Raw genomic sequence first — 27,571 nt, forward strand, 5'->3', positions numbered from 1 at the left:
ATCACACATGTTTGATTTATGTGAAGTCTCCATAATTTAAAAAGAGAAATATCATACGTAAATCGGCAGCACTGGTTCAATAAATACATATTTGGTGCTTCATATATGTAAGGATAGGATGATTTTACAACTATGAATAAAGGCAGTATTACCTTTCAAGGACCTTACACTGTATGCAGTGTAGAGGTAAGGCAAATGTTCAGATGAAATCACTGAAATGTAAGGTGACGTAAGTTTCATAGGAGAAGAACTTTTTGCTCAGAAAACATTCATGAAAAAAGGTAAGAGATAAGTGATCCTTTAATGATGTGCTAATTTTTATAGAAATAGGGGAAGTATCCCAGAAAATAAAAGCAGGTGCTTGGGAAAAAAAACAAAATCAAAAACAAAAACCAGTAAGTAGAGATGTATAAATGTGCTTCACAAAGACTGAGGACAGTGGTTTGGCTGGAAAAGGTATGAGTAACTAAAAGACTCATAGGACATATGGCTGAGGGATATAATGGGACTACACTTTGGATGTCCTTAAATTCCACACCAGTGCCTTTGTATTTAATGTGTAGGCAGTAGGCAGTCCTTGAAGACATTTAGAAGAGTAATATGAACTCTGCAATAGAAAGATTAATCTAACAATTGAATATAGATGAATTGGGGGAGAAGAGTGTGGCAAAAGTTTGAAGAAAAGAGACCAGTTAGAAAGTTTTTGATATTGTTCCAGGTGAGAAGTCATGGGGATCTTAAAGTAGTTGTATTGCCCAAGAAGATGCAAAAACAGTTGGATATGCAAGACACAGAAGCTATTGAACCTTTAGGACTTGGCAAATGAAATCATTCATTGGATAAAGGAATAGACTGCTGTTTGGCTGAGGCATTTCTATTTAAAGTAGGTTTATTTTCTCTGCATTGTGTAGTTCTCATAAACTAGTTGTCTGCCAAAAAATAGAAACTCCATCTGTGGGCCACAATGGTGCTACTGTGCTAGGTAATAAAGGTGTGTGTTTCGATGATGTGCATGCTATATAAGGTTTCATGCATTGTGGAGGATCATCAGGAAGTTAGATATTTTGCTCTCCATTCTTTTACAATTTTTTTTCCCATGAAAGTAGGGAGGAAAATTTTTGGTCTTTATTATCATTCTATCAGTAGTTGACACAAGACTGTCAAACATGACCACAAAGGAAATCCTGAAATGCTATCCTTCATAAACTATTGGTTTAGAGATTAAAATTGATAATACTGACTTACTGCTCAAATTGCTGCCTTGACCTACCACTGATAAGTCATAGCATGACAAGGAATATAGAAATTAATGTTAAAAAATAGAGAGGAGGAGGAAAAGATTGAATATTGACAGATTCTTCAGCAACTAGGTGTACTGCATAGACATACCCTTGACAACACCAAAGCAAATTTTAAAATTAGGAGGTAGTTGTTTTGAGGGAGACATGCATCCCAGTTTTGATAGAAAGTCGTAATTCAATAGTTTGGTTTATGGAAACTTAACATTTCTTTATCTGACTATTCTGGACTTAAATTTCTGGTATCCTCTTCAACTGGTGGATATAGTTTTAGAGCTACCAAAAGAACTGTTTGCCTATGACTGATTTGACTGATTTTTGTCCTGAATATAATACTAATGTCAGTTACTTGTTTCATTGGAGAGCCAGTATCATGTCATAGAAGGATGGATAGGCTATGAGTCAAAAGATCTTGAGTTACTGTCAGGTTCACATTTACTAACTTGTATCCCTTCAATAGCCACTTAACAATCATGCTTCAGTGTTTATCTGTGGCTGCCCTTCCTACAATGCAGTCATTTTGAGGATCAAAAAAGAATTTGTCAGTATTTTATAAATAATAAAAACTGTCTTATTTTTCTATTATTATTATCTTTATTGTTACTATTATCATTAAAAGGATTCTAAATCTGTAGTCTACCAGAGATTATTTTATCTAGCCTGCTGTTTTCAGGAACATCAAGTGTTACTTCCCCCCATAGTTTAGATGGTACTAGTGGCTGTGTCAGGATAAACAAATACCCCAAGGTCCCATCACAAGTTAAACGGCAGAAGAGGTGGCAGAGACCCTGGTTTTCCGCCTTTTGGTGCAGGGAAACTTTACTACACTATTGTTGGAATAATAACAGTATTTCAGAAATCAGTACTGTCTTGATCTGGAGTAACTCCAGTGGGTTTAAGAAATACATAATATAGCTATATTGAACAGTGAAGAAAGAGGATGGAGAGAAAAGTGAAGTGATGTGATACACAGATTTAGAATGCTACCCAAAAGTGGCTCAACTGCAGCTTAGTGACACCAGTGTCTGGACATGTCCAACCATTTCTAAAACGAATTCTTTAAGGATGTTGTGAAGAAGCTGTTTTTCAAGACTCATCCACTTCCCTATCCGCAGTCAAAAGGAACAAATATATTGTGTGAAATTTTGCTGAGGATATTAAAAAATGATTGCATATACCTTTGTTGTGATGTGATTTTACTTTAATTGTTTAGACTGTTGGTAAATTCTTAGTAAATAATTGGGCTTTATATCACCGTTTTGAAGGCAGTTTGTTTTCCTAACACATTATTTGAACAGCTGTTGGGATATTAATGTGGATTTAATAATGTTTGGTGTTTCTGTTTAGAAAGTTTAAATGGGAGAGAGTTATATTAGTGCAGAAGCAACTTCAATAAATTATTAGATAGCCATATTGGTTTCATTGGTATACGTAACACTGGTATATGTATTCAAGTGTCTGGCATAGATTGGGAAACATTCATGCTTATAAGTTATAAAATCCCTTAAGTGCCCACTTCAATTCTCAGGGAACAGAAACCAAGCATATAAAAAGTCCACTTACACATCACACCTGAAATACATTTTTTTTTCATTTGGTAAGTAAGAATGTTATTTTACTATCTTCTATTCCACACTGTGAAAAAAATATTTCTTTAATTCTCATAATATTTACTTCCTTAAAAAATTAAAAATTAAAATTAAAATACACACTTTGGCAACTAAACAAATGTAAGTCACTAATTCCATAGAAATTAAACTAGAAAGCTTATTTTATACTCTATCAGATCAATAAATATATCATTTTAAGTAGAGAAAATAAACCATAATCCCTCTGCGTTATTTTCCTGGTTAGGAAACTTGACTAACTTGTTTGTAGATTAGTAGAATCCGGTCATATTAATAATAAAGTTTTAAGTTGTAGAAAGTTTAATATGTATATTAAAAAAGTCTTACTGATATTTTCAGTTCTGATTACTATGTATGGTGTTTCCAGAACTTGACATTTAAAAATTATAGCATTATTTGTGAAAATTAAATTCTAATGATGAGGGCAGAATTTATTATCTTAATTTGAAAATTCAAAATTAATATACTTATCATGCAGATAAAGTGATCTCTTTCTTAAAATTTTTAAAAATTGAGAATTCATATAATTAAAGAAATAAATTGCCAGACTGCAAAATCATATGCTGTCTTGCACAGATGGGTGACTTTGTGAAGTTATAGCGTAAAAAGTAGTAAAGTAAAATGTCCAAGTTATAAATAAGTGCCTTTTCACATTTACATCTTGTTCAGTTCAATAGATTTATTATGTAACCAAATTACATATGTTAGTAAAATATTTCTTGTATTCTTACTCATGAACTCTTTTATGGCCATTTTTGGAGTACATACTCTTCTGTTAATATGGGTTTCTTATTTAAGTTAATACTATTTTTTTGCTTTAGGCTTTAAACATTTACTATCATTGTTGACAGAATATTAGGCAAGTAGTAGATACTTAATAAATATTTACTGGTTTAATGATTTTTAAAGAGAATTCAGTGCTATCTTTGTTCCTTATTGGCAAAGGTAGATGAGTTCTATGAATGAACGTAAGGTCTACAAATGTATGTAATGACTGTTGTGCATTTTATTATCCTTTTCATTCTTACGTGAGTAAAATTTGGATTTGATTTTTTTTTTTAACTTTTTCAAGTACAGTGGTGGCAAAGAAAATGTCCATCATAGCATTGATTGGATTAAATTAATTTGTTTTTAATAGCTTCACAGAATAACATGATTTTGCCCCATTTGGTTTTATATTCTACCTTTTTTTCCAAAATGATCTATACCTGTTTACCTGTGTAAAGGCTTTTATTCAGTTATCCTTTTATTACCATATTAGTGAATTAAAGGCAAGTCTAGTGTAACTGTCCATTCACTATTACGTATCTGGAAGCAAGGACTATTGTGAAACCTTTGATTGTAGAGAGCCTAGAATGGTTACTGAAGAAACTTTTGTAATTGAAAATTGTTTGGCTTGAAAGTCACTTTAAAAAAGAGAGTATCTGTACAAGTGTCTTTACTTCTTGTTATTTGTAAATGGAATTGATTAAACTAGTTGTTTTTATGGCATCAAGATTACATTATAGTGTTTATAATTATATTTTGAAAGCATAAAGAAGAAGAGAGGAAAAGCTTGAATTCATAAGAATGTTTATATCCTGAAGCTTTTTTTTTTTGGAAAAATACGTGGCACATTTTATCCTGAAATATGTTCAAAGCTTTTTCTACATAAACTTGATCGTAACAGATTTTTTCTATTAACTTATTCTTGCCGTGTGTTCACAAACCTGAGTCTACTAAAATATGGATATAACAGTTATAAATATAAATGCTAAATGGAAGTGCCATTACAAATGAAGTATAAGAAACATCTTTATCATCAAAACTAAAATCTTATTTCATATCCTCTTTTCATTGCTAACAATTTGTTCTGGCAAAATTCTTTTTAACTTAAGTCATTATTGTTTATTAGCATATGATAACGTGTGTACATTTCCACAAATATGCCCAACTTTTACATTCTTTATTTCATATCAGAGAAACAAGCTTGAAAAATAACTCTTGGTATTGAGAATTGTAACAGTGAGATTTCATTTTACTCAAATGAACAAGTTTTCATCTTTATAGCCCATTTATGAGAATGTCTTTGTGTTACCAAATTGTAAAAGAAATTTCATGTAAGTCTAATTTCAAATATTTGAAAACTAAAGGACTCTGAATATTATTGTACAGTGGTTAATAGCTGTAATTCAATAGTTGTAGCATCATATAGTATAGCTACAAATATAACAAAAGTCTTAATATATAAGTTATAATTTAGAGTACACTTAAGTTTACTACTTACATTTAATCATTAATAAATTAAAATATTAGGTGTTCTACATTAATTAAAAACATCTTAAATAGTGAAAATAAACCATGGGAGAGTTTCTATGAGTGGAGAAAACTTTTCTATTTAATAGTTAAGATTCAAAGAATAATTGCTTTTTATTCTAGAGTTTCAACCTAATTGTAGTGAGACGGGTTAAAGATTAGTTACACTGGGATTTTGTTTGTATATACACACCATGTAAATGCTAAATTTAATCTATGACATATGTATATTAAAATGTGTTGGACTTTATTGATTTACTCTATCAGTACAGCAAAATTGTATACATTCATATAAACATATATTTCTTTATAGTATTGTTAGAGAAGAGATTACTACAGCTTACTATTTCTTGTCTATTTAGGTTTTAGCAAAATATACATTTTTTGTGTATTTATTTGAAGTATATCTTCTATAGAGAAAAGCTTCTAACTATATTTATAATCTCATACTTTTAAAAATCACATTTTATCTGTTTCATGTTAAGTTTTAATCTCAGTAGGTAAAAAGATAATTTAGTAGTGTAATGTCAGTCATATTCTTCATAATTCTGAGCTATTTTGAAATTTAATAGACTCATAGTTTCAGGTTCTAAAACTACACTTTCAGTTATGTATTTCTTCATTCCTGAAATGGAATTCTGATAAACTTTATGCACACTAGGTGGTATAAAGTCATGCTGTATAAAGTTACACTTTTCGATGATTTTCTTTCTTCTTAAGTTTAATTTTAAATGACAATTGTGAATGGAATATAGCATTATATGGGATAACCAAAAGCATTTTACATTGATTTTAAAAGTCTCCCTTACCAGAAAAAATATCATGGAAGAATTACTTAGATTATGGAAAAACCTATTGATGCAAGATATAGAATCCAAGAGCCATAATTGAAGGCTTTAACAATTCAACATGTGAAATTAGCATATATGCCAAAAAAATGCCCTTGAGTAAAGAGATAAACCAAAGTTTTTGCAAAACACATCATAAACACAGGGCTAAGTTCCTTAGTATATAAAGAGCATTTAAATTCAGTGAGAAAAGACTGATAACCTAATAGAAAAATGGGCAGACAACTTTGATAAACAATTCCGAGAAAAAATACAGAACATTTCAACATAGAAAAAGATGTCTAAGTTCACGCATAATTTTAAAATGCTTTTTAAAAACCGTAGCAAAATACCAGTTTTAATCTGTCAGATTAACAGAACTATGTGGTATTGTAAAAGAATGTCTGTAATAGAAAGAAGCAAGAAATAATTTTGAATTTCCAATGATGAACTGGACGAACAAATTACACTACATTTATAAAATGGATTCAGACTATTTGGAATTTGAAACTGATGGTACTGGTTGCTTTTGAGACGGCCTGAAAGATAGTGAGCTTGATTACAAAAGAACTTAATTTTTAATTTTTATTCTTTATGTTTTTTGTTTTTTCTTTGCCATGTTTATGGGTTCTTTAAACATACAAAGCAAGTTTAAAGCAATAAAACTCTTAAGTTAGTAGAACATCTCAGTAAATACTACTTCAACATCTCTTATATACCACAACATTCTTGAGCATGCTGGCAATATAAAGATGGATACAATACTGTCCCAACTCTTTTTAAAAACCAGTAAGGCAGTACCAATTTGTAAGTAGGGTAAAACTCAATATAGTTGGTACTCTGTTAGAAATGGGTCCTGGAAGGATGCATATCACTTTGTAGATCTCAGAGTGGTTTATATACTATAAGTTGATAGAGCTTCACAAAAACCTTATGAAATAGAACACAGAAAAAAATATGTCCAGAAAAAAATAAAAGATAAGCGCATTTCCTGTACTTACTCATTTAATGCCACAGCAACCATAGGAAGTAGGTACCATTATCATCCCCATTTTATAAAGGACATGGTGAAATTAAACCTAAGTTCCTCTCTGTCCTCACTCTTAATACCTAAACTGTTCTGCTCGAACTTTATTCAGTTATCTGAATTCATGTCTACTTTGCAAACATGAGACTCAGTTTAAATAATTAGTTCAAGATTATAATGTCAGTACTCTTCTGCCACAGAGCCATTTTGATAGTGCACCCTCTTGTGATAAGTACTAATGACAAATCACAGACTGTGTGGTTTCTCTAAGAAAACAATGGCAGTGAAAAGAACTTACTTCCTTTTTATGAAAATATTTCCTCTACTCAAGTAGTACCAAATAAGTTGTTTTGCTTAGTAACTTTGATATGACTTCTTAAGAAATTTTCAATATTACTGGATAAAAAACTGATACTCACTTAAACCTCGTTTCTGCTTTATGAAAAGACTGTCAGCAATCCAGAATGAAGGCTGTGCTAACAAAATTCCAACTTTTCTGTGGGATGATCCAAAAACAGCAAACAGAACGCATTAAATTTCTTAACAGTGGCAAGTGTGTACATGCATGCTATGCCATTCCTGTGATTAGCTGCTTTTTGGTGTGCATAGATTAGAGTTGGAATACTTTGATTTTCAAGCATGTTCCATAGGTAATTTTTTAGATAGAAAAAACAAGCGGAGTAACTTAAGAGCGTGTGAGATCTGTGTACTACATTTCTATAGCTCTAAACTGAATATATGTGTTTAGTCTGATTTTAGAACATTTGCCTTGACAGTGTATCTTCATATGTCAAAGACATTTGCTGGATTAAGTTCCTGAATTGTTTCTCTTGCTGTGTTCAGAAGCAGGTTTATACAAGTACTCTGATGAGAAACAGAGAATATGAAGTACATATAATGATCATTAAATTAAGAGGAGGCATAGTTCACTGTGTTAAGCAATATTTAATCTTGTTTCTTCCATAATCCTATCTCAGTCTTAGTAGCCTTAGTGACAGACTCAAAAGCCAATACCAGGATTATTAAAAAACTTGTTAAAAAGCAAATGTCTAAGCTAAAGAAACAAATGTATGCAGAAATAAGGAGTCATTCTGTTTACCTAGAGTTTTCCTGAGCTATCTTCACTTCCATGACATTTCACTAAAATATCATAGAACACAGTATGTATTAACATGGCATTTGATGATGAACCCTATTCTACTTTATATATCATTTTCGCCCATTTAGTAGAATGGCAATGAGTGGAAAAGAGATGTAGGTGATATTACGTAACATGTATTTAAAATGTATTTTCTTCTTTTCAAATTACAGCAAACTCAGTAAAACTAGAAATGCAGAGTGATGAAGAGTGTGACAGGAAACCCCTGAGCCGTGAAGATGAGATCAGGGGCCATGATGAGGGTAGCAGCCTAGAAGAACCCCTAATTGAGAGCAGCGAGGTGGCTGACAACAGGAAAGTCCAGGAGCTTCAAGGCGAGGGAGGAATCCGGCTTCCGAATGGTAAACTGAAATGTGACGTCTGTGGCATGGTTTGCATTGGGCCCAATGTGCTTATGGTACATAAAAGGAGTCACACTGGTAAGCAGCTGAAAGAATAACCTGATGACTGCCTGTGACATCTGATGTTGATATTACCTGACATCTATTCTCTTTCCTTTTTATTCAGGGGTGGCAGTGGTGAAAACTACCTTTTCAGAATTCTGCTAGTATTGGATTGCAGAAAAACAGAGAGTAGCCTGGGTCTTGACTTCCAGCCTTCAAATCTGAATAGCATATCAGAAAAGAAGTTTGGGATTCAGTTTCCACAGTTCTTAATATAGCAATAATATGATAAGGGTTCAAAAGGTATAGGAGAATTTCATTGTGTAACTTAATGTTTTTGTATTTCTATACATATTTTACCATACCCATGGGCAGGTAATATAGTTTGCTAGATAAGAGTTTATACTACAAAATGGCACTCATGCATTTATATAAGTGAATAATTTTCACTTTATCCAGTTAACTCCTTGGAATACAATTTCTAATCAATCTCTGCCTACCACAGGTCTCACTAGCAGGCAGGTGCTTTTGTAGTTCAGGGATGCTACCATCTTTCTGTAATTGTTGGTTATAACTCCTGCAAGGATATATATAGGATTGAATATGACAAATAGTGGCTGGTGTGTAGGTTGGAATATGTAATTCTGGCATAGAGTAAGGAAAAAGCCCTCCGATTAATTCATACTATATTTTTAAACATTTGAGAGGTGAAAAGTTTTTCATGAAAACTAACCAAATGAGAAGGCCTTACTTAAATCTTTTTAAACCATTTGCCAATTTTTTTTTCTTAAAAACCAACAGACATGAGATAGTAAGTGGTAAGCTAGGAGGATCATTGACTCTTAACCAAAGAAGTTTCAAGTTCATGTGAAAATTGGTTTAATGGTAATGATGGATTTCACTATAATGCAAAGTAGTAGTGTACAGTAAAATATTAATAACTAATATTCTCAGAGTTTTAAAAAATACTCGGAAGAAATATAAATCACAATAAATTTATTTAAAAGTTTTATTTCTAAATAGTTTAATAATTACATGCTTAAAGCATTAAAGATACAAGGTAGGTCAAAGTCTTTATTAATTTGAACCTTTCATAATACACATGAAGAAAGTCAAGTGATTTGTCCATTATCCCTTATGTAGGTAAAGGCATTGCTGAAGCTAGAACCAGGGTTTTCTGATGCCCATATTGGTTTTGTTCAGACACACTATTGCTTGGTATGTCAGTATACCAATAATTTATTATAAGGTATAACTGTAAACTAAGACTGATATTTTGAACATTACAGTGAGAAGTTATACATTAAAATCAGTGTTATCATAATCAAAATCATCAGCTTTAGAATATATTTACTTATTCCAATCATATAGTCAATTACATTTTGCTTTTCGATTTTTTTAATCTCCTTTTTAAACAGCACCATGTTTTAAAGATATTTATATTACTAGTGTATTTTTTTTTCTTTAATTTTTAAAAGTATCTTAGAAAAGGCTGAAAGATCAAGCTTGGTATCTACTTTATGAAAAGAAAAGGGAAAAGCCTATAAAATAATCTACTTTTCATCTATGCTCATGAGCTAATTCTAACGACACTTCTAAAAACAAGTTTCACAAAGTTATAATATATTCATTATGTAAGAGTGATTATGTTAAGGAAGATAATACTCATTCAAATGTGTAACTTCTCCTATCTAGTAAAATACAAACAAAACAGTCAGTCTAATGGTTTTTCAGTTAAGTTGCATGCAATGTTAAATTTTAAGCTAAAAAATAAACTAAAAACAGTATTTAGAAGATTTTTAATTAATCTTTTATGTTCTGAATTAAGAACATTCAGAGAACCAGAGTACAGTTTTTAGAAAATTTAGGTTAATCAGTGATTCAATGTGATACAATAATATTCATGAAGATTGTTAATTTGTAAATACAATAATAATTATATACCTACTCTACTGTCCTTTTGATATTTACTAGAGTGGTAGAGTTGAATTATTTTATTTTTGAAAATAATCTAATTGGCATAATAAGGTTTATAAACAGTTATACAGATTTCCACAAATCCTAGGAATACGAGACTCACTCAACTAATAACAGCAAGGAGTATGTTAAAGTACACTTGCAACACTATCTTTTTTGTCAATCAGTGTTTATTGGAGTATTGTGCAAATTATTACACTTTCTTCAGATCTAGATTTTTCTTAAAGTTAATAGCCATTTACGGAGAAACTGTGATATCTGTCATGCTTTGTCAACTTTGAAATTGTGAATAGGATATCTTTAAACTAGACACTTAAACATATTTCTCATGATCCAATTTATACATCTGATTGTGTCCTGCCATTTTCAACACCACTTTAGTACCATTTTAAGACTAGAAAGTCTATTTGCATTTCTTTAAACTAGATTGAGAAAAATGTAGTCAGAATCTAGTCATTCGCCAAATGTTTTCTCCTTAATACCGTGAACTAGCCTGCATTTTAGAACTTCCCACTCTTACCAGTTGTTTATCTCTAATATTAAAGGCACTGTCTTAAAACCTTATAATGCCTTTGAGAAACATATTTTTTAGTGTTTTTAGTTCATAGAATATCTAGTGTAATTTTTTTTTTTTTTTTTGAGATGGAGTCTTGCTCTGTTGCCCAGGCTGGAGTGCAGTAGTGCGATCTCAGATCACTGCAACCTCCGCATCCCGTGTTCAAGCAATCCTCCTGCCTCAGCCTCCCAAGTAGCTGGGATTACAGGTGCCCACCACTGTGCCCAGCTAATTTTTGTTTTTTTAGTAGAGACGGGGTTTCACCATGTTGATCGGGCTGGTCTTGAACTCCTGACCTCAGGTGATCCACCCACCTTGACCTCTCAAGTGCTGGGATTACAGGTGTGAGCCACCGCACCTGGCCTCTAATATAAAATTGATAGTGAAAAATGATGGAGAACCACCCACTTCATTACAACATCATGGAGCATCAGATTGAATCTGCTCTTCTTCTTTCTCTGTCATACTCTACTAAAGTACCAATTGCAGTGTCTTATTAATGACTTCATTTTATTTATTTGATGTTGCTACTTTAGTAAGTAATCAGGTAATATTGTCATCGGATAGTCCAGGCACTCTTCACTGGGAATATAGAAAGAAGAGTTAAAAAAATAGGGATAGTGAATCAATTCATGCATGAACACATATATATTGGACATTATAAATGTAGAATTTCCTTAATTTTACCTCTCCTTAATCTACTCCCATCTTTGTAACTCAGTTTTCAGCACCATATTTTGTACATTGCAGCTTTGTGCAGCCATCCTCTTGCTCACAGGCACTCAACAGATGCTTGGGATTCTGCATATTTGTAGGTTGTTGTTCCACCCAACATAGGAGCACCCCCTGTCTGTGATTCACCAAAGCAAATTGATGCATATATATATTTGCATTTTAATTGAATATTTAAATGCAGATCGAGAAATAGGTGTTTATGAAGGTACATAAAATATCGAAATATAAGATATTCCATAACAAAAATAATATATAATCTCACCCAGTCAATAAATAAAAATGGACCAGTAGATTGGTATATTGGATTTAAAAATAAAAACAGCAGATTCAGATATGGACATGAAGGACACATGACCATATTTTAATTGTTTTCCTGGATCCAGTTTTATTAGTCTAGATTTTTGTGCCTACCAGGGGAAAGATTAGTCATTACGGTTATAACAAACTACTTAATGTTTTCAGCTTGGATTGCTCCATTAATGTAGTTAGGAAATTTGTGAGGTTTTCTTAAAATTTGCTTTGATATACATATGAAGAACATGATTAATATTTTTTTCAGACAATCTCTAAACTGACTCAGAAAAGACCCATTGATGCAGTCCATTTAAAAACAAATTATTTACAAGAAATAATTGAGATATGTTGTTTTAAAGTGACATAGACAGTATGGAGTTTTTGCATATGTACTATTTGCATAGAGAAAAGATAGTTAACTGAACCTTTTACTTAATTATCAGATAATCTTACATTTATCTCTGTAATGCCTAGGCCAGGAAATACCCCACGACATTGAAAAAAAGGGCTGCTAATGTTTTATAGAAATAACTATCAAAAATTGAGTCAATTCACTTTTTATTTGTTATTAGACAGATATGGATATTACTTCTATATTTGGATTATTCCTGGAATATAACTATGTGTACTTTTAGAAATCTCATAAATTACCCTCTGTTTTAATCCTTGTTTCTAACAGTATTGTCATTGAGGATTTCATTATGATTCCAACTAACTTTAGTTTGGAGCACAGTAAAACAAATGGACTCTAGAAATGATAATTATCTTTTCATACAATCAAGACATCAATAGGAGTTAGGCAAATAAAATGAGGAAAGCCATAAAATTAATATCCAAATGTAAAAAGCTCCTATCAAGACTTACAATTCAAATAAATATCTCCCAAAGCCTTATCTTATTGAAATTAAAATGTATTATTTTCAATGCCCCTTTTCTCTTACCAGAAAAAGGAAGAAAACTAGTTACCTTCATCATGCCTTGTTCTTCTTTACTTCCCATGTCCATGGGAACTTACCAAAGGCTTCCATAGTATGACTTGCACACTGAGCAACCGGACAGTATTTCCAGATATACCTAGACCACCTTTTGTTTGTTCTACCCTATTTGGGGATGATCATATAAATTCAGAAGTACTTTCTTATTAAAAAGATTTGAAGATATCTGTAGTATTTTGTAAATGTAAAAACTAAATTACCCTGTCATTAATCTCTTAAAACTCAATTAGGTGAATTTTAAAATTCCCTTTAAAAAAGATACTATTATTTCATTTTTAGACTAGCATTATTTTTGAATAATGAACTACTCTAAATTAGGGATTCTGAAATATTTCAACCCAAACATTGTAGGAGGTTTAAAGGAAATCTGAGTCAGCATGCTATAGGAGTATTATCTCTTTTTGTTTGTTCGTTTTGTTTTGTTGTTGTTGTTGAGATGGAGTCTCGCTCTGTCGCCCAGGCTGGAGTGCAGTGGTGCAACTTGGCTCACTGCAACCTCTGCCTCCCGGGTTCACACGATTCTACTGCCTCAGCCTCCCGAGTAGCTGGGATTATAGGCACCCGCCACCACGCCTGGCTAATTTTTGTATTTTTAGTAGAGAAGGGGTTTCATTATGTTGGTCAGTCTGGTCTCGAACTCCTGACCTCTTGATCCCCCCGCCTTGGCCTCCCAAAGTCCTGGGATTACAGGTGTGAGCCACTGCGACCGACGAGGAGTATTACCTAAAGGTAGACATGATTTCAAATTGTTCACCACACTTAGTAATTTAACTCTTTTGTAAAGTTATTGTGAACGAATTTGCAACTTGCTTGGGAAACCTTACATAGACAGATTTTAAAAGTAAAATCAAATATTTGGAGTGAAAAGTATAATATATATTTGCTATTTTCCTTTTTCTTTAAAAATTTAATTTGTGAAAGAAGTGCCTCCGTCTTTTAATACTATGTAATTCTGTGGCAGGGGTAGAGAGTGGAAAATTCTTGATATAAAAAGATGCAGCCTGTGATTCCATTAGGAAAGAGAATCAAATAATTAAGTTGTATATTGTGTGTAAAATAAAAAAGATCTGCCAAAATTTGATTTATTTTAAAACCTTATGTTGGAAGACTTTATATGAGGAGATATAGATCTTACCAGGTTAATCAAACTAAAGAAGATACCACTTAAGGGAACTTTAACGTTATAGATAATTTTGTTCAATCCAATATTATCAATATAGGACCTCTTATATATGTAGCTCATAAGAGCTCCAGATTTCTTAAGAAAAAACCTTAACCCCCACCACAGACACAGATTATACCTTTTTGGTATGTACCTCATTAAGTTCCCGAAACACTAAGTACTACAGAATTTGAGATGTACCTGATCTATCAATTTTAAAATTTATCTAGGTTTTATAAACAAATCTATATGACAGAATTTGCAGTAGCTGCTGCCAGAAAGTGACCATAGTTTGTCTTCTTTATACCTCTTAGCTTTCTTTAATTTATTAAAGAAATCATTGAGTTTGCATTACGTCAAAGGGCCAAAATATCTTGAGTTTTTATTATTCACTATTATTATGTGTGTTTCAGTTAAAGATATAGGAAACATGACATTTCAATGTAAGCTTTTTGAAAAACTATTAAAATTACAATCATCATCTAGCCTCAGGTACAGAAATGGTCCAGTTCAACCAAAAGGGAATTGTTTTGTAATGTTCTTTTTATTCTAAACTTAGAGCTTTAGTATGATACATTTTTACTATTTACTTATATTTGAATTTATATTTTATTTTGTGTATATATTTAGAGATAGGTGAATTTAAAATAGCATTTTCTTTATGGTTTGATAATGCTATCAATTTGATCCTACGTGCCAGTTGTACTGCTTCATTGCCTACATGTTTTTATATTTGATGACATTGGTGAGTCAGTTGATGGCAACAGACCAAACTTAGAATTGAGGCTTAAAAACTTTATAGCAATATCAGTAATAGAAAAACGAGGAGAAAAGATTCCTTTCAAACAATAATTGTCACGAAAGAGGTATATAGGAAATGTCTGGGTGAATAATTTTATTTGGAAATTTTGCTAAAGTTTTTACTATTAGTGACCAGGAGAATCAAGAAACTTGATTTCTTTGTGCTAATGAGCTTTGTAAGCGGGTTCATTTGCTGTACCTTTTAGTTGCCCCTTTCCACATCAGCTAAATGAGGGAGTTAGACTGAAGGTCTCTTTCAGCTTAATTTTTCTGCCAATTTTAAAGAGATAGCTTGGTAAAATAAAGAGAACAAGATTTTGTAGACAAACTGACCAAGTTCATTTCTCACCTTGACTACTTTCTAGTTCTGTGTAATAAAATACTTTGATCTATGAACTTTAATTTCTTCATTTGTTAATTAAAATTAATACTACCTAATTATTGTCATTGTAAGAAAGGATTGAAATATTCTATGGAAAGCGTACAATTGTGTGTAAGGCAGTAAAGTGACAGCACCTCGTTGTTCAACCAATGGTAAATGCTATTATTGTTATTCTTATGAGTCAATGATAGGACTTCTGTCACATTTATACATAGAAAGGAAAAGATCATTTGATGTAAAACTTGAGACTTTGGTAACTATATTAGCAAAGCAAATTCTAGGAAGATAAATGTTTAAAAGACTTATGAGGGAGATGAACATTTTTAGCATAGAGAAATGGCTTTGGTTAACAGTGGATGGCAAATTAGTCACTTGCACATACCCTAGTTGAACCTTCCCATTTCTTCTCCTTACTGCAGGTGAACGCCCCTTCCACTGTAACCAGTGTGGAGCTTCTTTTACTCAGAAGGGCAACCTTCTGAGACACATAAAGTTACACTCTGGAGAGAAGCCGTTCAAATGTCCTTTCTGTAGCTACGCCTGTAGAAGAAGGGACGCCCTCACAGGACACCTCAGGACCCACTCTGGTAAGTGTCACCAACTCCTTGAGAAGAAAAGTAAAACAGGAAAATTTAGAAGAGTACTACTGGATGATAGTAACATGGCTTTGGTATGTAGTTAGTGATGACCAAGACAATATTGTTATTGGTATACATTAGATAATTGATAAATCTATCAGGATGCATGTGTCTTTCATCTGTAGACTTTCAGGCTTGGCAAAAAGAAGCACTGTCAACTGGAGAGTATCTTACTTCAATATATTAGCATAAGAAAGCAGCTGTTATATATTTTCTATGATTTTAAAATTTTAAGAATGCAGTCATTATGGTTAATTCAGCATAAGTGAAGATCCATTACAATATTAGTTATGTTTCGAGTTACTATAGAGAAAATGAAAACTGATTTTTTTTTTTGACTGATACAGTGCTCAGGCTGGGATCTCTGTGGAAAATAAAATGGTTTCTTTTGAACTTGAAAATATCCTCAGAAAATTGGCCGTTGGAGTATTTTATATTCTAATTTTAACTCTCCTTGTATCTTTAGCTCCCAAACTATAGTCGTTGGGTACTCTGAAACTTTGCTGTGTTTCATAAATCATTAAAAAAAAAATCTAGAATATGACAAGTTCTTGGGAATAAAAGAAAAAAATCTGAAATAAATTTAATGTTTTTAAGAAATGCCAGAATATAACACATAAAAGAGAAAGAATGATCAGAAATCTAAATGAATCTCATTTGACTTTTAGCATAAATTTTCATAACCAAGAAGTTAAACGTGGAAAATTAATACAGCATACTCTCAAACCAGTTTTATTTGTTTCTTCTGTTCATAATGACATACTAAATTTTAATTTTAATATGAAGATATGATAGAAGTGATATTTTAATCTACATTGACAAATCGTATTGGAGAGTGCTGAGGTTGTGAGATAATGCTTATTGTATTATCTCTCGTATTACATTTTTCCTTTTCAGGCTGTACTGAGTTTTTAAACATGAATGTGAATTGTGTAAAACTATTTTAAACATTAACTCTTAAATTTGGGGCAGTTACAAAAATTAAATTAATGCCAACATGGAAACAAAATATTTTAAGTATATATTTTTCTTTCCTCCTTGAGTTAAAGGAATTCACTTATTTCCAACTACAACATTTTATGTCTTATTTTAAAATTATGCTATCAAAACTATATCTTAAAGCAGTATTTTATTATGAAAAGTTTTATTGAAAAATATTTTTAGGACATGACAGGCATTTCCTTTAACTTGTCATGTACTCTAGCCAGAGTTAAATTATTACTGAGTTGTCCAAAGATTATATAACAAATAGATCTTCATGAACAGATATTTTTGCCTTGACTTCATGTAATAAATAACTGTACACATCCATCTTATTTTTGTTGAAATTGTGTTGTTTTTAATATCATGGTTTTGTGTGTGCATATTATGTAATCTGTCTTCATAAATAAAGACATGGTCCTTATAACTGCCATTGTGCTCATTTTGCAATTTTAGTATACCAAGTTATGATTTTTGCAGATATATAAATAGATATATTCAAATTGGGTAATTCAAGAGAGTTTAATGGAGTCACTGTTGGAGAGGGGGCATCCAGCTACTGCATCACCAAGAGCTGATACCAATTCAATCATGCTTTCAACTGGAACCTAAAATACTAGCCATCCCTAATGTTCTTCATAATAGATAGAACATAAAACAGAGTTGCTATAGTTTTTGCTTCTCTAATTTGCCAGAAAGCTCAAAATTGATCATTATAGTTTTCTTCTTCCATTCAAATACATCTTCCTCTTCCTCTTACTCTCTTTAGCACATCGGCTAAATAAGGTTCTTTATCTAATAGGTGACTCAAATTTTATAGATTCTGAGTCTTTGGTGGTCCTGTCTTTCTTATATTGCTACAGTTTTTCAATAACCAAAATTATTAGATAAGTGTTTCAAAAGATATGCCCCAGTAAATCCCCTGAGTTCCAAGCGTAGTTCTTATCCTCAATGTATAGCAACAACTCCAAATCATTCTGGTAGTCTGGAAAAATTGTAAGCCAGTCCCTGTTTGTTTAGCAGCTTGCATGCCCAAAATAGCTAATGAGTATTCTCAGCTTCCAATACAACAGGACTAGATCTCTGAAACCTGGAGAAAACATTCTTTTGGGAACTGAGGTCTCCAAAACCACCAATCTGAAGGGGTTTCAGGACACAGAGTAAAAAGCCTTTAAATGAGTTATTTGATGTTATTAGAGTGGCTACCTCTACCTTAACCTCTTTGTTCTCAGACTCATGCTTTCTGGCTATGGAGGAGATGACGTTGGCCATATATCATATCCTGTAGAACGCACACACCCAAACTCCTCCCAACTGGCAACCATACATGAACCACTCCTTTGGTAGGCCATTTCACCACTCCATATAGCCAGCTGATTCTAGAGGGTGATACTTGGGGTATGATCCATGCATTCTATAGATTTGAGCTAATTGTGTTTGTCTTTGCCATAAAAAGGAGTTTCCTGGTTGAAGGCAGTGTTGCAAGGAATACCAAGGTAATTGGTAAGGCATTCTGTTAAATCCATACTTGAGGGAGCTTCCAAAAATATTGAAGAGAAAGGGAAGGCACATCCCAATAGGATAGATTTCTGCCTCCTCCGTGTTGAAAGAGTCAAATTTAACCTGCCTGCCACTACTTGCTTGGTTGCTTTCCCTCAGGAATGGTGCCATATCAGGGTCTCAGCATTGGAAAATTGTGAACTCAGCAGTGGTGGTAGTTAAATCAGTCATGGAGAAGAAGGAAGTCTACATAATTGAATCTGTTCATAGTTTCTGTGTCCCTACTCCCATTATCACTTTGTACATTGGCCCACTGAGCAAGTACCAGGTAAGCCTGGTAAAGAGTCTGAGATTGATGAGATTACCTTGTCCAGATTACTAAGGGCCTTCTCTATAGTGAATGCCCTCTGGAGAGAATTTACGTAGAATACCGTATCATCACACTTTTTGCCAATTCCGAAAGATACATCCTCATAACTCTCCCCTAGACCTTCTGTCACCAGTCATCCAATTTTGTTCTTTGAAATCCTTGGCTGTATGGCCATTCCATATATCATTACCTCGAGTATCTCTTCTTCCATGCAAAGTACAGTTAAATGTACTAGCTGAATGAAATTCTGGCTGCTGGAGGGATAGCCACTGTATTTCAGGGCCATCTCCCTTAAGTGGACCTGTAAACACTGTAGTCACAGCTGGTATTGAATTACAAACCAGATCTGCACTGTTTCATCCTCATCAACTGGTCACTGAGAATACCCCAAGAGGTCATACAGATGGATTGAAGCAAAAAGATTGAGAAACAGTAGTAGCAGGTATTAGAGACCTCTGAGCTACTTGCTCATACAGTATACTTGGGCTTCCTCAACCAGTGTAAGAAGGCTGCGGGGAAGGAAAATATACCAATGAAATGCTGTTGTATACATTTTTGATATGTTGAATTAGATAACACCTAGTTCATGATGCATGGTTTGGGCCACATTGTCATTGGGAGTCCTATTGCCTGGTACACAGTCTTAACCAAAGTTCATTAGCAAGTAAGGAGTGGCTTTTCAAATGGTGGTTAGTTATTGTTAGAAGACTGCATGTCTTTACTATAAAACCATGAGGGATCTACACATTGAGGCTTCCACTGACAGAGATGTCATACGGCATCTTCGTTTGCCATAGACATTTCCAAAAATCATTGCATCTGCTGAATCTTAGAGTCAAAGGTAGAGGGAGCTTTCATCATGGCAGGAGTATGATGCAGATCCTTTTCTTGCCCCAAACTGCTCTCAAAATGGACAGCCTGTGGATTACCTAGTACATGCACCACAGAAGTATACCCAAATATGGTCTATGTTGCTTCTAAAATCTAGAGAGGCCACCATATTTTGTGCTTCATTTTCACGAAGGAAGGTGCAGGGTGCAGCAATTTCTCACTTACGATGGAGGATCTATTTCAGCATGCCCAGATCACTGGCCCATAAAATTTTACCAATGTGGAAAGTCCCTGAACTTTCTTGGAGTTTATCTCCTGTTCTATAGCATATACCTCTTACTGAGGCATCTCAAATATTTACTATATCCTTCTCCCAAGTTCGATCAGTGTAATGTCATGAATGTAATATTCCAGCTTGATGTTTTGTGGGATGTCAAGATGAACAAGATTTTTCCAGACTGTGTTATGACAAAGAGAGTACAGTTGACTTAGCCTTAAGGTAAGATAGTAAAAGTATGTTGCTCCTGCAGTGTGAAGGGAAAAAACCGCTTCTGATTATCTTTGTTGTACAAATTACCTTAACCAGAAATCAAGTCCATTGCTTCATACCTAGTGTTGGGGGCTATATTAATATGCTCCGGTAAAGATTGTATAGCTAAAACTGCATCTACAGTTAGCATTATGAAATGATTAAGTCTGCATCAATGCCATGCATTGATAATAGTTTAAATGGGTGTATACTAAACAGTTTAAATGGGTGTATAGTATGAATTATCACCCCTAACATCTTTCAGTTTTCTGATGGTTTCACTAATGTCTGTTATTCACCCATAGAATTATTATTTCTTTTAGTTTGCTGTCTTGGAAGAGGTGATAGTTGTAGGGCTATGCTGTCCAATATGGTAGCCACTAGCCTCATGTGGTTACTAAACACCTAAATATGGCTAGTGCTACATGTTGAAATAATATTTTTTTATTCTTCTTGTTTTTTACTACAGTTTTATGTATGTTAATTATACCTCAATGAAGTTGTTGGGGGGAAGGGAGAAGATACTACCATCCCATGTTTCTCTTTCTCATCATTGCCCCACTACCAAAAACTAGTGGTCTTAGTATTGTCCATTGTATTTAGCATTGCAATTCTATAACCTTTCAAATCAGATTCTGGAGTTGGTCTTCAGCCTTATTTGCCCTGAGGCTTAAGTGGATAAGGGACCCTTTTAAAACTGACATAAACTTTCTGGTATTTTGTCTGTATTCTGACTTGAGTATTCAAGGCATGCAGTTTGTCTTTCACCTTTGTGTGCTCCTTAGGGCCATCAGCCATATCATGCTATAATCTTTACACACTGCCATTGCTGCTTTAGCAAGAAATGCCACAGCTCCCAAAGCCTTACCCTGCATCGTACATCCTTACCTGCTACCACCAGTGACAATTTGAATAATCATCTTGCCAGCACATACCTTGGATCACTACTGTCCCATTAACTCCCTGGTAAGGAGGCTATCCTGCTATCCCTGAATTCCATTTTGACTGGAGCTTTGGACCATTCCTGATACCAATAACTCTTTTTTTTTTTAATTAATTAATTAATTTATTTATTTATTTATTATTATACTTTAAGTTCTAGGGTACATGGGCATAACGTGCAGGTTTGTTACATATGTATACTTGTGCCATGTTGGTGTGCTGCACCCATCAACTCGTCAGCACCCATCAACTCGTCATTTACATCAGGTATAACTCCCAATGCAATCCCTCCCCCCTCCCCCCTCCCCATGATAGGCCCTGGTGTGTGATGTTCCCCTTCCCGAGTCCAAGTGATCTCATTGTTCAGTTCCCACCTATGAGTGAGAACATGCGGTGTTTGGTTTTCTGTTCTTGTGATAGTTTGCTAAGAATGATGGTTTCCAGCTGCATCCATGTCCCTACAAAGGACACAAACTCATCCTTTTTTATGGCTGCATAGTATTCCATGGTGTATATGTGCCACATTTTCTTAATCCAGTCTGTCACTGATGGACATTTGGGTTGATTCCAAGTCTTTGCTATTGTGAATAGTGCCGCAATAAACATACGTGTGCATGTGTCTTTATAGCAGCATAATTTATAATCCTTTGGGTATATACCCAGTAATGGGATGGCTGGGTCATATGGTACATCTAGTTCTAGATCCTTGAGGAGTCGCCATACTGTTTTCCATAATGGTTGAACTAGTTTACAATCCCACCAACAGTGTAAAAGTGTTCCTATTTCTCCACATCCTCTCCAGCACCTGTTGTTTCCTGACTTTTTAATGATCGCCATTCTAACTGGTGTGAGATGGTATCTCATTGTGGTTTTGATTTGCATTTCTCTGATGGCCGGTGATGATGAGCATTTTTTCATGTGTCTGTTGGCTGTATGAATGTCTTCTTTTGAGAAATGTCTGTTCATATCCTTTGCCCACTTTTTGATGGGGTTGTTTGTTTTTTTCTTGTAAATTTGTTTGAGTTCTTTGTAGGTTCTGGATATTAGCCCTTTGTCAGATGAGTAGATTGCAAAAATTTTCTCCCATTCTGTAGGTTGCCTGTTCGCTCTGATGGTAGTTTCTTTTGCTGTGCAGAAGCTCTTTAGTTTAATGAGATCCCATTTGTCAATTTTGGCTTCTGCTGCCGTTGCTTTTGGTGTTTTAGACATGAAGTCTTTGCCCATGCCTATGTCCTGAATGGTACTACCTAGGTTTTCCTCTAGGATTTTTATGGTATTAGGTCTAACATTTAAGTCTCTAATCCATCTTGAATTAATTTTCGTATAAGGAGTAAGGAAAGGATCCAGTTTCAGCTTTCTACTTATGGCTAGCCAATTTTCCCAGCACCATTTATTAAATAGGGAATCCTTTCCCCATTTCTTGTTTCTCTCAGGTACCAATAACTCTTCTCAGTCAGGATCCTGACAAGAAAAGAGTAAGACACACAAATGGGGAAAATTTGGGGACATGCATGAAAGACAAATATTCACAAAAGAATGGTTAGGAATAAGGGTAGTCTACAAGAGATGGTTGGGTCTACAATAGTAGGAAGCCATTACTAGCTCTAGCCTGAAAGGGAAAGGGGATCTAGAGGTCACTGGAATTAAGAGAAATAGGATAGGGTCTTGAGCACTGACCTTCAGTAGAAGAATGTAGCCTTTGCTAACCTGTGACTTGGGAAATAAACACCCTGACCTCACTCTTTCCACCCTCCAGTCTCTTACTGGTGCCTCACATTGACTAAACTTAACCAGAAGCCAGAGGACAAGGGAGCCTATTGATTAAAGCCAGTAAAAATTAGCTTTTGCAGGAGCAGAGCAAAGAAATGTGGAAAATGGCTATGGCAGCCAAACAGAGAATGTGCCACAGATTAACTAAAATTTAAGAACTAGTGCTTAAAATTACTAGTATAGAGCGGGGGTCCCCAACCTCCTGGCTGCAGACTAGTACCAGTCAGTGGGTGGTCTCTTACAAATTGAGCCGCACAGCAGGAGGTAAGCAGCAGGTGAGCAAGCATTACTGCCTGAGCTCCTCCTCCTGTCAGATCAGTGGCAGCATTAGATTCTCATAGGCACACAACCTATTGTGAACTGCGCATGCGAGGGACCTACTTTGTGTGCTCCTTATAAGAATCTAATGCCCGATGATCTGAGGTGGAATAGTTTCATCCTGAAATCATTCCCCAACCACCCGTCATTTGTATTCCATGAAACTGGTCCCTGGTGCCGAAAAGGTTGGGAACTGCTGGTATAAAGTATTAAGGGGAATATAAAGATTTTAAGTTTAATCTCTTTTTTTATGAACATTATTATTGGTAGAAAGTATTTGCCTCCCTTTTTCCTCCAGGTAAAAACTGTCCATTGTTTTATTGTATTGTTATTTATCATGTTGGATATTAATACCACATTTCTGCTTCCTATATTGTAGACTTAAACATTTCTCATCTTGATTTTCACTTTGTAGGTTGGTAACAACAAGCCCAGCATTGGTGTGCATGAATACGTTACTGTGATAAATGTTACAGTTTAAAAAAAGTGAAAAATACTTTGAAAAATATCTGGAATACGACATGTATTGAGTAAATACTAGGGGTGTATGTGTGTGTGTGTGTGTATTTCATTTACCTTGCATGATCCCTGTACAAGGTGGTGTTTTTCTGCTTAGGAACTCTATTTGTCCTCTAGAGGACACCAAGTAGTGTCTTGGTTTTTGTTGCATAGGCCTGGTAGTGAGGTTATTTATCTGGAATTTCTTGAACTTTCCCTATACAGTAGACACTATATTAAGCATTTTCCATGGTTTCTTTAATAAAAAACCTTTTTATCTAACATAAGCAAAAAGAGATTGTTTGTAGATTAATAGCAATAAGTCTAGTAACATGGAAAATGCATTTTTGAAAAGTTTTTACTTTAAAAACTATAAATGTAATATATATTTTATTGTTTATCTTTTTATTTAAGTCCAAGCTCTTTTCTTTCAGTGAGAAATTTGGTTGTTGAATAACATGTAATTTTTCTGGCTTAAACCATACCCATAACACATCATCTTTAGTTACATTTTCAGTTTCTTTAAGGAACTTAAAGATCCTGTGAAGCAATCAGACTTCTATTCATTTTTAAAGATTTTTTCACTAATTTTTATGATTATTTTTGCTCATATTCATTTCTTTAGAAATATTTTTATCAGCTCATCTTTACTGAATCTTTTCAAAGTGGTAAAATTTGGTTTCATAGAAACAGTGTTCTTTTTGTAATTATTTCATTGGAAATAATTATAGCAGGTAAACTGGCATATATAGGTTCTGCTACAGTCATACCTGACTCTTAGTGACTATACATACAGCTCAACTGCTAGGAGTATACTCGGATATACCAAAGAAGAACCTATGAGCTCCAAGAATTCAGTGTTTTTGGTTATCCATTAGTATGTTTTACAAAGAGAATGGAGAGGCAGTTTCATTATAAGAACCTCTCGCTTTGGTTATTCCTGTTGTACAGGTGAAGAGACTGAGGCAGAAAAGAAGTCACACAGGCAGACCCTGGATTTAAACCAAGGCAGCAAACTCCACAATTTGTGCTCATCACCACCCTGCTAAGTGATAAATGACACAGCTCCTATGTTTATTCTATAAAGCTTTAACTCTACTGAAGTAACTCCTAATGATTGAAAAAAAAATGTACTGCCTAGAAGTCAGGAGATCAAGACATGTGGGTTTTAGGGTAGCTTGCTGCAAATTAGCTATGGGGCTTTGTCAAGTCACTCAATTCACTCTTTAAATCTCCTGGTGCTGCTATTATATGATGCCAACTACAATGTATTATCTTTTCTCCCTGGACTTTGCTAATCAGTCACTACTACCACACCTTAAAGAGTAGTCTCCACTCCCTCCAAATTACTACTTCTTTTTTTTAGTATTTTGCCCTAGTTTATTTTAAAATAAGTTTGCATGAAACTGAATTAACATCTTAAGGTTTATATTGAGTCTTCACAGGGCCAATATTTTTTGTCTACTACTGTCTGATATCCTACATCTGATAGCCTTGAAGTGTCTAAGAAAGAAAAAAAATAACTTTTTTTATGTGAAATTTAAATGACATTTTAAGAAGGGGAAGGAGAAGAGGGAAAGGGGAGACAAATAAATAATTAAAATGTTTTATGAACAAAGATCAGCTAAAGATTACAGTCAAGTTGTGGCCAGGTGCGGTGGCTCACACTTGTAATCCTAACACTTTGGGAGGCTGAGGCAGGCGGATCATGAGATCAGGAGATCGAGACCATCCTGGCTAACATGGTGAAACCGTGTGTCTACTAAAAATACAAAAAATTAGCCAGGCGTGATAGCACGCACCTGTAGTCCCAGCTACTCGGGAGGCTGAGGCAGGAGAATTTGCTTGAACCCAGGAGGCGGAGGTTGCAGTGAGCCGAGATCACCCCACTGCACTCCAGCCTGGGCGACAGAGCGAGACTCCGTCTCAAAAAAAAAAAAAAAGATTACAGTCAAGTTTTTAGCCCACTGAGAAAGTGAGCTGCACTTTTAAAAACACGTCCCAGAGATACATTACATAAAGTTACAGGAAAATAAAAGGTACTAGTCTATACTTGAAACTCTTGCTATTCAGTAATCTTGAGATTTACCATACAAATAATCTACTTTGCTTTATGTAAACTTATAACGTAGTATTTAAGTGACTTTTTAATGATGAATCAATGCTTCTGCTAAAAAATGATTTTTATTAGTTTTGTCTCTTAGATTTTTCAGTTTTGCAGGTGATTGTAGTTCTTTCTTATAAATTTTATTACTGTGGTTTGTACATTATATATATTACACCTTTTAATTTATTATACCTAATACTCTGAGGGAAATAATGTTTACATTAAGCTGTGGACCCCTATTAGTCAAAATAGTATTTGGCATACTTGTTATTTTAAAAAATCTAGGAGGAAATAGAATTACATATTTTTTCTCATTAGCATTTTAGGTATATTTTGTGTATACTCTTATGCTGTACCCAAATTAAAGGTTTAAAACAGAAGAGTGTATAATGGTAAAATATGAGAAACATATATGTGTTGTACATTTCTTTTTGTAAATTATAAAGAGAAAAACGATGAGTAAGAATGTGTCTCCATAGAGGGGAACAACACATACTGGGGCCTATTGGAGAGTGGAAGGTGGGAGGAAGGAGAGAATCAGGAAAAAATAACTAATGAGTACTATGCTTAATATCTGGATGAGGAAATAGTCTATACAAAAAAAAACCCATGACACAAGTTTACCTATATAACAAACCTGCACATGTACCCCTGAACTTAAAATAAAAGTTAAAAAAACAGAATGTGTCTCATAGAGTCTCAAAATATTTTTATACCAGATGAAGAATTCAGTTTTGGCGATAGAATTATACTGGTTCAGAGTACTATGAAAAATTATTTATTGCTCAAAAATGGAGTCGTCCAAATACATTTGAAAATTAAAAATCCTAATTTTCCAAGGACATTTATTCATTGTCTCTTATATTCTAAAAAAGCCAAGTATTTGTTGAGTACCATATATTTAAGATACTTGTTAGTTCTAAAACTAAGTTATTTTTCAAAAATTTATAAGTAAAATGTCCTGAAGTAAGCAAATAAGTAAAGGAATTGTTTTCTAGTATTTTTGTTCATCCTCATTTTAAGAAAATAATTATTTCATATTTTTAATAATGCTCTTAAATTCTAAGTAAAACCTTAGCTTTCAATTGAACCAGCATATAGTATATAATTATGTATTTGTGTATATCACTTAAAAATAACTACTCTTTGTAAAATTAGTTATCTGTGTCACATAACTTTGGAGTAAGAGAGATTTGAGGAACCTTACAATGTCAAAGTTCTTTTGACTTAGGGTTGATAATGCCTAAACTATTCTGAACATATATCTCTTTTATTTCCAAACACTTTAGGAATGTTGATTTTTACAACACTACTTTGTGATCTATTCAGTGTTTGACAATTTTCGGCTTATGAAGTTTGTTGTTTATGTCTAATTGTCAGTTTAAAGCTATTCTGTTCCATAAAAAGGAACTGGACCAGATGTACCATATAAATCCCCATCTGTTAAAACAACAACTTCTTCCCAACTAAAAAACATTTTGTGTGTGTATATGTGTGTGTGTGTGTGTGTGTGTGTGTGTATATCTACATATAGATATATCTATGTAAGGACTATCTTTATTTTTCAA

General features: G+C 33.8%; 1 protein-coding gene across 11 annotated transcripts in view; it reads left to right on the forward strand.

The window, feature by feature from the left end:
* The window catches only part of IKZF2 (IKAROS family zinc finger 2), a 155,824-nt gene that overhangs the window by 85,759 nt on the left and 42,494 nt on the right, over positions 1–27,571 (forward strand). For 10 of the 11 annotated variants that reach the window (XM_050751378.1, XM_050751374.1, XM_050751380.1 and 7 more), the window contains 2 exons: positions 8,387–8,653; positions 15,939–16,106. In XM_050751378.1, coding sequence (XP_050607335.1) covers positions 8,387–8,653; positions 15,939–16,106 — 435 coding nt within the window. The remainder of the gene's footprint in view (positions 1–8,386; positions 8,654–15,938; positions 16,107–27,571) is intronic. The other variant, XM_050751381.1, reaches the window with a different exon arrangement.

This window comes from Macaca thibetana, chromosome 12, assembly GCF_024542745.1.
Source record: "Macaca thibetana thibetana isolate TM-01 chromosome 12, ASM2454274v1, whole genome shotgun sequence".
In the NCBI taxonomy this organism is placed as follows: Eukaryota; Metazoa; Chordata; class Mammalia; order Primates; family Cercopithecidae; genus Macaca; species Macaca thibetana.